The sequence below is a fragment of the Pseudorasbora parva genome, chromosome 4, assembly GCF_024679245.1.
Source record: "Pseudorasbora parva isolate DD20220531a chromosome 4, ASM2467924v1, whole genome shotgun sequence".
Classification (NCBI taxonomy): Eukaryota; Metazoa; Chordata; class Actinopteri; order Cypriniformes; family Gobionidae; genus Pseudorasbora; species Pseudorasbora parva.
The window spans coordinates 4,034,114-4,048,071 of record NC_090175.1 but is presented as its reverse complement, the minus strand read 5'-3'; the positions used below and the strand labels follow the sequence as shown (position 1 = coordinate 4,048,071).

Sequence of the window (13,958 nt, the reverse complement as noted above, 5' to 3'; positions counted from 1 at the left end):
TCAGAGAAAAAAACCTGAGCTTATAGGATCGAGTGTGATTGTGGCATGTTTTTCGCACTTCTTCTCTGTTAAATTTGTTGAGTACCGTAACTTGCATTTACTCGTGTTGTGCAGATTGTCTGCCTGAACATTTTGTAAGTGTTATTTTATGTTATTATATCTCTTTGGTTTTCATCACTGTGGACAGTAAACCTTCTTACCATGGTTGTGATGAACAGGCTGTTCTTACTTCATATCAAAACCGCAGAAATGTGCTGAAGGTTCAGAGTCTAAGTTTAGATTGGCTGTCAAGAACTTACGGTCTTTATTCAGGAAACCCACAGTGAGACGCATGAGACTCAGAGACAGAAACAGAGATGAAGCAGATCTGCAGAGGAGAGACTAAAATACACGCATGTTACTGCAGAGTAATTCAGTTACAGTAGTCGCTTTATTACAGAAGTCAGAGGTCAATGTTACAACAACTTTCTATAACTATTTCATTTATATAAGGTGTTCTTTACTCACACTTCTGTAGTAATCTACAAATTACTCTACAAAAGTAATTCTGAAATTTGTATTATATTTGTATTATTTCCTTCATCTCTGGGCTGTGTTTGTGCTTTAGTTCCAGATTTCTCCACGATCATCATTATTGGTGTGTGTGTGTTTCTGCTGCTGATTGGTGGATTCACTCTGACTGTGTGTAAATTAAGACACAAGAGACGAGGTTTGATCATTTATTATCTGTTGAAACAAATGAATAATGAGTTATTTGAGCTGCTTCAATCTTCTGACTGTCAGCGGCTGTAAAATCTCACCGACTCGATGAGTTTCTGTCTCAGATGCTGCTGTTCGTCTTTCTGTTATTAGGAAGAACCTCGACATCAGACAAGAGAAAGAGGGAGAAAGACACAACGGTGGGGCAGTGTGTGTGTGTGTGTGTGTGTGTGTGTGTGTGTGTGTGTGTGTGTTTGTGTGTGTTTGTGTGTTGTGAGAGTTGTGCTTATGATATGTTTCTCCACAATTAATATATCAATTAATATACGTTTTATTTCTATTTTATCCATGGTCAGTCATCATGTTCAGACTGCAGACGTGATTCTCTCACAGATCCTGGATCAGCTCAGATTAACAGTCATGATGATTTACCCACAATCCCCTCTGCTGAGCTCCTGTATGCGTCTGTCAGTTTCCAGAAGCATGAAGAGTCTCTCAGTGACGCTACAGTCAGACTCAACTAACTCACAGATCAGTTTGACAAAAACAAACTTTTATTTTTTACATTTCTTAATGCTTGCAATTCATTTAAAATCTACTTATAATCCATGATGTAATGTTTGGTTTGATCATTGTCTTTAAAGTTTCCGCTGCTGCTCATGTTGCTTCTTTCATGTTTTAAATAGTTTGTCATCTCAGTTTATCTGAGGTCGTGATGAAGACAGGAAATAAAACCCCTGAGTGACACTTACAGAAAATACCATTGGTCTTGTTTTTTGTTCACTGTCCAAAGATGTAATTTAAAATCTTACAATATATATATATATATATATATATATTTTTTACATTATATTTGATTTGCAGATGGGGCATTACAATGACAGCATTAACAGCATAACTGGAAGATTTGTCTGCAAGGGTACTGTTTAAACACACAGTTACCTGACAAATATAAATAGTACAATCGGAAACCTGACTCTCCTGACTCCAGATAGGGGGGAATCAGGTTTTATATATATATATATATATATATATATATATATATATATATATATATATATATATATATATATATATATATATATATATATATATATATATATATTTGATTTGATTCTCTTATTTTGAATATTTGTATTAAATTTCTGTATAAAGCACTTTTAATGGCCACTGTGTTTGTGCTATATTAATAAGCTTGCCTTACCTTACATAAAAATCCATAAATACAGTATATTGAATGAATAAGTTTATACTCTATGAAAAAGAAAAATTAGAAACGATTTTATATTATTGATTTGATGTTGTATCAGCTTTAGTACGGATCTAAATATTCACTTGGAAATCAATCAGATATTTTATAGTAATTAAAGCAGTTTCTAATGAGCACTGGAGGTGTGTGTGTGTGTGTGTGTGTGTGTGTGTGTGTGTGTGTGTGTGTGTGTGTGTGTGTGTGTGTGTGTGTGTGTGTGAGTGTGTGTGTGTGTGTGTGTGTGTGAGTGTGTGTGTGTGTGTGTACATGTTTTTCCAGCCGGGTGGGGACTTCAGCCTGAATGCACACAAACTCATGGGGACTCAAAAGCTTATAAATCTTTAAAAGAAATGAGTTCTTTTGCAAAAATAAAAATGCAGAATGTTTCCTGTGATGGGTAGGTTTAGGGGCAGTTGTAGAGGGATATAATATATGGTTTTTACAGTATATAAAAACCATTACATCTATAGCGAGTCCCCAGAAAGATAGCGCACCAGACGTGTGTGTGTGTGTGTGTATGTATGTGTGTGTGTGTGTGTGTGTGTGTGTGTGTGTGTGTGTGTGTGTGTGTGTGTGTGTGTGTGTGAGAACAGGCTGTTTTTCCGTCCAGCTCAAAGCCACAGGAAACTGTTGAAGGTTCAGGGTCTCAGCTCAGTTTACTGAAACACTTACTCAGAAAACCCACAGAGAGACATGAGACTGTAAATGTTTTAAATGTAAAATGTGTATTATGTAAGTTATACATTTTATGTTAATAACACTTGAACAAGCCGCACCTCCGGGTTTACTGTATTTTTAGGATAAACCCTGTGTTTACAGCATTGTTTGAGATCGTGGTCAGTGTGATAAAGATCATTAAAGTGTTACTTCACCCAAAAATAAAAGTTAGATGTTTATCTGTTGACCCCCAGTGCATCCAACATGTAGGTGTATTTGTTTCTTCAGTAGAACACAAATGAAGACGTTTAACTCAACCGTTGCTGTGTGTATAGGTCATACATTGTGTTCTAATCTCAAATGTCTACAAATCCAGCATCGACCAGAGATTAGTTTACAAACGATCCCACAGTGAACTGAAGTGAACATGTCTTTGAGCTGGAACTTCATTAAAAATAAAGTTCAACCACTCATTCCTAATATTAGGATAAGGAGGAAGCTTATGCAGCGACTGTGTTCTTCAGCAACCAGGAATGCTATATTCCTCGCAGCTCGGTGGGCGAGGCTACTGGATCAGAAGCGTGGTAGAGGCGGTGTTTCGTCACGCACTGACGTCAGTAGAAGCACAAGACCTTTAGTTGGGCCTGGTGTCTTTAAAAGCTTTTCTTTGACTAACAAGGAAGTTTTCAGCTCTGAAACTTATAGGATATTCTTATATTACCATGACCTTTTATATAAACAAATAAACATCTAATTTTCATTTTTGGGTGAATTAACCCTTTAAATGCTCTTTGCTTCATTTTCTGTATATTCCTTCATCAAACCAAAAACCCGGCCGCACGTGATGTAAAAGAACACGTGATTCCTCAGACCAGGCCACCTTTTTCCATTGCTCCATGGTCCAGTTCTGATGCTCACGTGCCACTGTTGGAGCTTTCGGCGGGGTCAGGGGTCAGCATGGGTGGGGTCAGGGGTCATCATGGGTCAGCGGCTATGCCACCCCATACAGAACAAACTGAGCTGCTCTGTGTATTCTGACAGCTTTCTATCAGAACCAGCATTAACTTCTGGAGCAGTCTGAGCTCCAGTAGCTCGTCTGTTTGATAGGACCCCACGGGCCAGCCTTCGCTCCCCACGTGCATCAATGAGCCTTGGCCGCCCATGACCCTGTGGCCGGTTCTCCACTGTTCCTCTTGGAGCACTTTTGATAGATACTGACCACTGCAGACCGGGAACAGCCCACAAGAGCTGCAGTTTTGGAGATGCTCTGACCCAGTCGTCTAGCCATCACAATCTGGCCCTTGTCAAACTCGCTCAAATCCTTACGCTTGCCCATTTTTCCTGCTTCTAACACATCAACTCTGAGGACAAAATGTTCACTTGCTGCCTAATATATCCCACCCACTAACAGGAGCCGTGATGAAGAGATCATCAGTGTTATTCACTTCACCTGTCAGTGTTCACCTTATCAGTGTATATAGAACCTTTTATATGACATGACAACATATACACAAGAGCCAATTAAGTTCAGTTTTGACCCCTCTCCTTTCTCCTTATATGGCGCTGAGTGCTACACGGCCATTTGAATGAAAACAGTCGTGTGTTCAGGAAGATCAGTGAGAAAGATGTTCTCTCAGTAATCAATTAAATTTAAACTAAGTTATATGTCTTCAGAATATTTTTAATTACAGTACACAAAGTGTTTGGAGGATTTTTATTGGTTTACCTAAAAGTTGCGCTGAGGCTCGTGAATCACTAAATATCTTTTAAAAAATTTGGGACACTGTACATATTGGCCCTCATTTATCAAAAGTGCGTACACCAAATTTCCAGCGTACACCTTGCGTACACCCAAACCCACGGTGACTCTGAGATTTATCAATATGGACGTTGGCGTACGGCACGCTCAAATCCTACGCCAGCTCAGGAGGCGGTGTACGCACGCGCACACACACACACACACGCTCAAATCCTACGCCAGCTCAGGAGGCGGTGTACGCACGCGCACACACACACACACACGCTCAAATCCTACGCCAGCTCAGGAGGTGGTGTACGCACGCGCACACACACACACACACACGCTCAAATCCTACGCCAGCTCAGGAGGTGGTGTACGCACGTTTGAGTTAGTGGGAAAATGCGCAGAAAAACAATAACACCACAAAATGCAAGATATGCTATATGACCCACTGTAAAAAACCACAACAACATAGTAATTATAAACTTCGGTGTTTATTTTTATGCAACATAGATTCAATGTTTAATTTATGTGAGGCTACCAAAGCATTTGAGGCATGTATTCCTCCAGTTGCGAGCCTGAACGGCAGCTGCACACGGACTGGGACTGAATAATTCAGACTGACAAAATAATACAAATTACATTCTTCTTTTAAATATTAATAAAATAAATAATAACGGCATTCTTCTTCTAAATAACAATAAACGTAATTAATAATAAAAATCATAATAATATAATAAAAAGAATCTTACAAATTGTCATGTAATTATTAATGTGAATGAATGGTCCGCCACATCACATCATTATCACTGTACACCCCAATACATGTGCCGTGATACGAAATTAAATGCTAATTGTTTCAAAACATGTGCTGTAAAATAATGCACGGCCTAATTTCTCATCCAAACAGCTTTAAACTGCTGGAGTGCGTTTCTCAACCTCCACTCTATTAACAGTACTCGTAATTTAGGTCCATATTTTGTTTTTGTGGGTGCCTTTATTCTCACTCTTTAAACTCCCAAATAAAACAATTTCGGGTTTTTTTCCCACTTCCGATGGGAAAATCGCGTCTCAATCATCTCAATAGTTCAGTAGTCAGAGCACTGATCAGGGAGTCAGCCCATTGACTTCTGTCCTAATCAGTGCCCTGACTAGTGGACTAGTGAGATGATTGAGCGCGCCCGATCTCCACATCGGAGAAGTTTCGCTTCTTTGCCGTCTTCCGTGTGTCCATGGGGTAAAATGATGGCGTGGGGGAGACGGAGACTTAAATATATAGGGGCGTTTTATTCTAATGACGATCGTTTTCAGCCGCGGCATTTTTCAAGTGCAGGTATTGCATACACCTGGATTGCAGAGGTGAGCACAGCTTCATAAATCAGGCGGTGAGAGGAGTGTAAGCATAATCTTACGCCAACATATACGCCCGTTTCTACGCAAGATTGATAAATGAGGGCCAGTGTGAAGAAAAACAGAATACAATAATATGGAAGTTTCAAATTTCAATATTTTATTCAGAATACAAAATAGATTACAAAAAATGTTTAAATTGAAAAAATGTATACTTTTAAGGGGGAAAAAAGTTGATTTTTAATTTCATGGCATCAACACATCTCAAAAGTTCTGGCAAGGCCATGTTTACCATTGTGTGTCATCCCCTCTTCTTTTTATAACAGTCTGCAAACGTCTGGGGACTGAGGAGACAAGTTGCTCAAGTTTAGGAATAGGAATGTTGTCCCATTCTTGTCTAATACAGGCTTCTAGTTGCTCAACTGTCTCAGGTCTTCTTTATCGCATCTTCCTCTTTATGATGCACCAAATGTTTTCTGTAGGTGAAAGATCTGGACTGCAGGCTGGCCATTTCAGTGCCGGATCCTTCTTCTACACAGCCATGATGTTGTAATTGATGCAGTATGTGGTCTGGCATTGTCATGTTGGAAAATGCAAGGTCTTCCCTGACAGAGACGACGTCTGGATGGAGCATATGTTGTTCTAGAACTTGGATGGACCTTTCAGCATTGATGGTGCCTTTCCAGATGTGTAAGCTGCCCATGCCACACACACTCATGAACCCCATACCATCAGAGATGCAGCTTCTGAACTGAGCGCTGACAACAACTTGTTTGGAATCGGTTTTTAAAAACATGCAGGTGTAAACATTATGTAGAATAAACATTAAACACTGACACCTAAAACACAATGACAAATTCAAATTGACTTATTTCTAACTACATATAAAACTAGATTTTCAGAAGGAAATGTGAATATTTTAATGTGCAAAACTCCCCCACAATGCAATGAAGTGCTGGCCAGTTCCTAATGGTAAAATTGGATAAACATATTATCAGCAAACTTCAACCTTTCAGAATATAAAACAGAAGAACATAAATATTTTATAAAATGTATTGAGGGATAGTGTGATTTAAAGAGGCAGTAAAGGCATTGAACTTTTTATAGGTATTGAAAAGATGCTGTGAAAACCTCTAGAGAATCTTTCTAGTGTGTGTGATGTTCATTGTATCAATTATAGATCTGTAGCACCTCCTGTAAACACATCCAGCTGTCTTATTAAACCCTCTGCCTCCATCTAGTGGCATATGTAAGTTCATGTATATATCTTCATCTTTTATCATTATAATTTCAGTGACTAAACAACATTTCTTGGTTTCATTGCAATTTATTTTTATGTTGAACGGTAGTTAACACAGAACATGTTTTCCCTGTTCTGAAACTATTAAATGTAAATGTCACAGATTTACTCAAAAAGAACGAGTGAATCATTCTGGAGGAAGAAAACTTTGACCAAATCAGAGATGAAGGGAAGGAAGCAGATAAACTGAAGTTCATCAATGATGCTGATGTTTCTCTGACGACTGCTGTCCGTGGTGCTGAATCCACATCAAACAGTATTATTATTATTATTATTATGTTTTTAATGTATAAAATATTTGTCAGATCTGCTTTGCTTTCTCCTAAAAAAGTTGTTGGTGTTTCAAACAACTAATAAAAATCAAGAACCCAAAGTATCAGATTGTTTTATACAGGCTCTTGGGAGTAAACTTTAAAAAATATCCCGTCGCCCTCTAGAGGAATATTAATATAATGCAGATCAGTGTCATGTGTCCTTCTATAGAGAAGATGAAGCAAGGGGGTAATCTAGCGCTCGGAAAGCGTTCCACCCCTAGGGGCGGCCATTGCTAACCAAGCCCTCACCTGCTGTTAGCATCCCATTGACTCCCATTCATTTTTGAGTCACTTTGACAGTGAATAACTTTACATCAGAGGCGTTTAAAGACTCCATTTCTCCATTGTTTATTTCTAAAGAAACACGAAAATGTATAAAAGGCTCCGTTACCTTGTATCTTACACTATCGCCCCGTTGAAGCTGTTTTTTGTAAAAATAGGCTAACGATTGCGTCATAACCAACGCGACTCTGTCGCACAGTAGAGAAATTACCTGAGGAGACGCTCGCAGGCAATCTTTACTGTCTATGAGACAGTCGGGGGGACGTGGAGACATAAAGTCTGATAAAGTCAAGGGAGAAGAATGGGGAGAAGCCCATAGTGAGCCAAAAGCAACGGGAGAAAATATTTAAACAACGTGATTCAGATTTCACTTTCCACAACTACTAGAAGACCTACAGCTGTCAGACAGGAGGCTCACGTCACATCTACGTCCTCAAGCTCAGTCTGAGCCTGCGCAGTTCGCTCAGCCATCAGGAAGTGAGTGCCCCTAGGTTGACTTCATTTTTTCGCCGTTGACGTCAATGGGATCGCTCAGTCCATTTCTTTTACTGTCTATGAGATGAAGCCTGTGTGAGCTGTCAGTATCCTTCACTGTAACCTCCTCTAGGTGGCGCTCTTTCAGTGTGATTAATGTCATATTCAGTCAGTGTCATGTGTCCTTCTATAGAGAAGATGAAGCCTGTGTGAGCTCTCAGTATCCTTCACTGTAACCTCCTCTAGGTGGCGCTCTTTCAGTGTGATTAATGTCATATTCAGTCAGTGCTGATGGTGGGAGGGGCCAGTAAAGCTGCTCATTACTGATAAAGAGCTGAAGAAAGAGGAAGGAACTAAAGCAGACAGATGTAGAGACAGAGAGATTCAGCAGAAAGAAGACTGAACTCAACTCACAATGAAGATCCTCCTCATCTTCTTGACTTTCTACCTGATCTCAGGTCAGAGCTTTTCTCTTTCATCACTGCAGTAATGATGCTGTTTTCTGTTCATGAGGTTTCTGATCACAGTATCAATCTGATTGACAGGTGCAGTGAGATGCTTTAGCGTCACTGGATATTCTGGAGCAAGTCTTCTGGTTGATTCACAGCAACTTTGGTTCAGTGATTTTGCTAAATATGTGGCCAAATTACCAGAGTGGAGAGTAATAATAAATGATACGAAACATGATAAATTGATTAATGAAGGACGATTCACACTGTTTCGTAACAATGAGGGAAACCTCATGATCTTCATCAGAGAACTGAACCAACGTGACGCTGGAAGATACGCAATCGAAGTCCTTCACAACTGGCGGATATATATGACTTTAAATGTGGAAGAAGGTCAGTCATTTTAAGAAGTCTTTGTGTAGTTAAATTTTTTCCAATCTTTTTTAATTATAAAATAATATTTTTTTATAAATCACAGATTCCTGTTGTAAAGTGTCAAAGAGAGTGATGGTGAAGATTGGAGAAACTGCCGCCTTCAGCTGTGAATATTCACAGAATCATATTAATGATCCCAAGATCATATTCAAAGAAGGAAGAGACTCCATTGAGACGATTTACAGCACATTGAAGAAGAAAGAAAGATTGAGTGTTTCTGATGACAGACATAATAAACTCATGACTGTGAGAATTACAGCTGTGACACCAGATGATGGAGGAGTTTATTTATGTGGAGTTTGGATCAGCGGACACTCGTACAGTTACTCCATTATTAAAACTGTCCATCTGCACATCATGAGTGAGTAGAAAAAAAAATCTAAATAAAATCTGGCAAACAATTATAATTTTCTTTGAGATTTTATGATATTTGTGGTTGACAGCTAAAGTGGGCGTGTCTCGAGTGACTGGCCACTCAGGAGGTCGTGTGATGATCAAGTGTGAACATCCTCAATACAAAACCAGGCCAAAATACATCTGTAAAGAGTCAGATGGATGTTCAGAGAGGAAGAATCCAGGAGTTCAGGATGAATGGATGGAGAATGGAGATGTTTCTTTATATGACGACACCAGAGCAGGAGTCTTGATGGTGTTTTTTAGAGAGCTGAAAGCTGCAGATGCAGGAACATACAGGTGTGGAGTGGATGTGTCTGACTATACTGAGAGCTTCACTGAACTTCAGCTGCACGTCACACACGGTGAGGAGCACAATATACTTTAGCTGGCATGTTTGAATCTGATCTGATTTTAATTTAATTGTAATCTTGGTTTATAGATGCAAAATATCCAAAGAGTGTGAGTAAATCTGCTTATATTGGTGAAGAAGTCAACATCACCTGTCAGATCCCAGAGGAACATGAAGTTTATTTCTGCAAAGAGGATGATAATCACATCTGCCAAAGCATCAGCACATCTACAGTGACACAAATGAGTGGTTCATCTGAGAGAAATGAAGAGAGAGTTTTTACAGTGAGCATCAGTAATGTGAGCGTGAGAGATGCTGGAGTTTACTGGTGTGGAGCAGAAACCAGAGACACATATTTGACTTTCATCTCCCTGACCACCAGCATTCAGCTCAACATCATCAGTGAGTGAATTCAGAGCATTTCATTGTAGTAAATGCCGTCTATTCAGAGTCATCTAATGGATAAAATATAAATGTTAGCAGTATACGCTTACAGAAAGTAAATATACAGTGGGACAAAAAAAAGTATTTATTTAGCCACCAATTGTGCAAGTTATTCCATTTAAAAAGATAAGAGAGACCTGTAATTTTCATCATAGGTACACTTCAACTATAAGAGATATAATGAGAAGGGGAAAAAAAACTGAAAATCACATTGTGTGATTTTTAAAGAATTTATTTGCTAATTATGGTGAAAATAAGTATTTGGTCACCTACAAAAAAAGCTAGATTTAAGAGACTCCTCTGTCCTCCACTCGTTACCTGTATTCATGAGTTCACACTTACATCAAATAAATAGAGTAAAGATTATGCGTATTTGGCGTGCTGTCCGGGGAGGACTCCGGGCTCAGAAATGTTTGCCCAAACCCAGAGTAAACCTTATGATTGTTGTGATATTTATAGGAGTTTAATTAAGTAGGTGAGGAGAGGGTGGTGGGGGGATGCTACGAAATTGTCAATGACAGGAAGGTAAACCGGCTGTCTATATACACCTTCTATCATTTATTAACTAATTAGTTTAATGTGCTCCTCTTGTGTCCAATTACGTTTAATTATCTGAGCCTGCTCCACTTGTGTGTAATTCATTTTAATTGTCTGAATGTGGTTCTCCCGAAATTAGTTTATAAAACATCAATTAATGGCAGCTGTTTGAACTCATTATCCGTATAAAAGACACCTGTCCCCAACCTCAAACAGTCAGACTCCAAACTCTACATTGGCGAAGAAATAGCTTCACCTCTTTTGAAAGAGCTGTCAAAGGACACCAGAAACTAAATTGTAGACTTGCACCAGGCTGGGGAGATTGAATCTGCAATAGGTAAGCAGCTTGCTGTAAAGTAATCAATTGTGGGAGCAATTATTAGAAAATGGAAGACATACAAGACCACTGATAATCTCCATCGATCTGGGGCTCAACGCAAGATCTCACCTCATGGGGTCAAAATGATCTCAAGAATGGTAAGCAAACATCCCAGAACCACACGGGGGACCTAGTGAATGACCTGGAAAGAGCTGGGACCAAAGTAACAAAGGCTACCATCAGTAACACACTACACCGCCAGGGACTCAAATCCTGCAGTGCCAGACGTGTCCCCCTGCTTAAGCCAGTACATGTCCGGGCCCGTCTGAAGTTTGCTAAAGAGCATTTGGATGATCCAGAAGAGGACTGGTAGAATGTCATTTGATCAGATGAAACCAAAATAGAATTTTTTGGTAAAAACTCAACTTGTCAACTTGAGGAGAATGCTGAGTTGCATCATACCTACTGTGAAGCATGGGGGTGGAAACATCATGCTTTGGGGCTGTTTTTCTGCAAAGGGACCAGGACGACTGATCCATGTAAAGGAAATAATGAATAGGGTCATGTATCATGAGATTTTGAGTAAAAACCTCCTTCAACCACCAAGGGCATTAAAGATGAAACATGGCTGGGTCTTTCAGCATGACAATGATCCCAAACACACTGCCTGCGCAACGAAGGAGTGACTTCATAAGAAGCATTTCAGGGTCCTGGAGTAGCCTAGCCAGTCTCCAGATCTCAACCCCAAAGAAAATCTTTGGATGGAGTTTAAAATCTGTGTTGCCCAGCAACAGCCCCAAACATCACTGCTCTAGAGGAGATCTGAATGGAGGAAGGGGCCAAACTACCAGCAACAGTGTGTAAAAACCCTGTGGCGACTTACAGAAAACATTTGAACTCTGTCATTGCCAATAAAGGGTTTATAACAAAGTTGAGATTAACTTTTGTTATTGACCAAATAATTTTTTTCCACCATAATTTGCAAATCATTCTGTCTCTCATAGTTGAAGTGTACCTATGATGAAAATTACAGGCCTCTCTCATTTTTGTAAGTGGGAGAACTTACACAATTAGTGGCTCACCAAATAATTTTTTTGCCCCACTGTATTCCCCTATGTATGAACCCTTTCTGGATCAAACTCAGTCAGTTCATTCACTGAATCAGCTTCTGACCACTGGCACCAACTGAACCGTGAGATATCAGTAACTTTTTCTCTAGAGATGAATATGATAATTATCGGCTAGCTCAGAGGACCTCAGAGAAAAAAACCTGAGCTTATAGGATTGAGTGTGATTGTGGCATGTTTTCCACTCTTCTTCTTGGTTAAATTTGTTGAGTACCATATCTTGCATTTACTCATGTCGTGCAGAAGTGTTATTTTATGTTATTATATCTCTTTTATTTGTATCACTGTGTACAGTAAGGCTTCTCACTGTGGTTGTGATGAACAGGCTGTTCTTACTTCAGATTAAAACCACAGAAATGAGCTGAAGGTTCAGAGTCTCAGTTTAGTTTACCTGTGAAGAACTTACGGTCTTTATTCAGGAAACCCACAGTGAGACGCATGAGACTCAGAGACAGAAACAGAGATGAAGCAGATCTGCAGAGGAGAGACTAAAATACACGCATGTTACTGCAGAGTAATTCAGTTACAGTAGTCGCTTTATGACAGAAGTCAGAGGTCAATGTTACAACAACTTTCTATAACTATTTCATTTATATAAGGCGTTCTTTACTCACACTTCTGTAAAAGTAATGGACATTTTTTAGGAGTGGCTGAATTTTGTATTATATTTGTATTTAATTAATCGCTGGACTGTGTTTGTGCTTTAGTTCCAGATTTCTCCACGATCATCATTATTGGTGTGTGTGTGTTTCTGCTGCTGATTGGTGGATTCACACTGACTGTGTGTAAATTAAGACACAAGAGACGAGGTTTGATCATTTATTATCTGTTGAAACAAAACAATAATGAGTTATTTGAGCTGCTTCAATCTTCTGACTGTCAGCGTCTGTAAAATCTCACAGACTCGATGAGTTTCTGTCTCAGATGCTGCTGTTCATCTTTCTCTGTTATTAGGAAGAACCTCGACATCAGACGAGAGAAAGAGGGAGAAAAACATAACGGTGGGGCAGTGTGTGTGTGTGTGTGTAAGAGAGTTGTGCTTAAAGCTACACTGTGTGATATTTTCCCCCATCTAGTGGTGTAAAGGTATATGACCATCCAGTGAATAATAGTTTCTGTTCCTCTCAATTTCGATTTCGTTTCCACTCCTACGGTGGCCGATTTAGTCATGGCTTTCAGTTCGACCTCTTCGGTGTCTGTTGCTTCAAATGATGAGGTTACTTTTGAAAACTATTATAATTTGCAGTTATTTAATTTGCCAAATGATCTATGATCAAATTAATCTATGTAAAATGAATACTAGTTTTACGTTTTCGTTATTTTTAACCATTTCATTGCTATCATCAGCTATCAGGTTCCCAGACGAATGCAAGCTAATCTTAGTAAAGTAACTTTTATCAGTGCTATCGTTATTCTGTATATTGTACGACATCACTAGCGTAAGGCAAACAAATTATAATGCAATTAAAATATTAATCTCATGTTATCCGTCATAGAACACGGATTTATGTTATAAGGTAAACAATACTTTTTCATCATTGACGCGAGGAAAACTATCCTAGACGTCGTTCTAGTGTTATGCACAGCACACCATGATATAATTAGCAAAGCAACAATAAAACTTCCAATATACACAAATAGGCTGAATTAATATTACCTGTCGAGAAGAAAGCAGGCAACGTCGGCGTTCTTTTTAAAATCGTTGCTCCTCATGAGCTCTTTCCATCTTGGAAAGGACACTCCAATATTTACTTTTGTCTTGTTGATTTGCCCGTTGCGTTGCCGTCTTAATTCTCTTTTCCGCTTCCTTGGCGACTCTGATACATATCCCACAAT

At 39.2% G+C, this 13,958-nt stretch overlaps 1 protein-coding gene across 1 annotated transcript in view; it reads left to right on the top strand.

Annotated features, from left to right (window-relative positions):
- Nucleotides 1-13,958, top strand: part of LOC137073721 (obscurin-like) — a 108,870-nt gene that overhangs the window by 53,526 nt on the left and 41,386 nt on the right. The window contains exon 8 of the mRNA XM_067442425.1: nt 9,394-9,708. Within this exon, the coding sequence (XP_067298526.1) occupies nt 9,394-9,708 (315 nt within the window). The remainder of the gene's footprint in view (nt 1-9,393; nt 9,709-13,958) is intronic.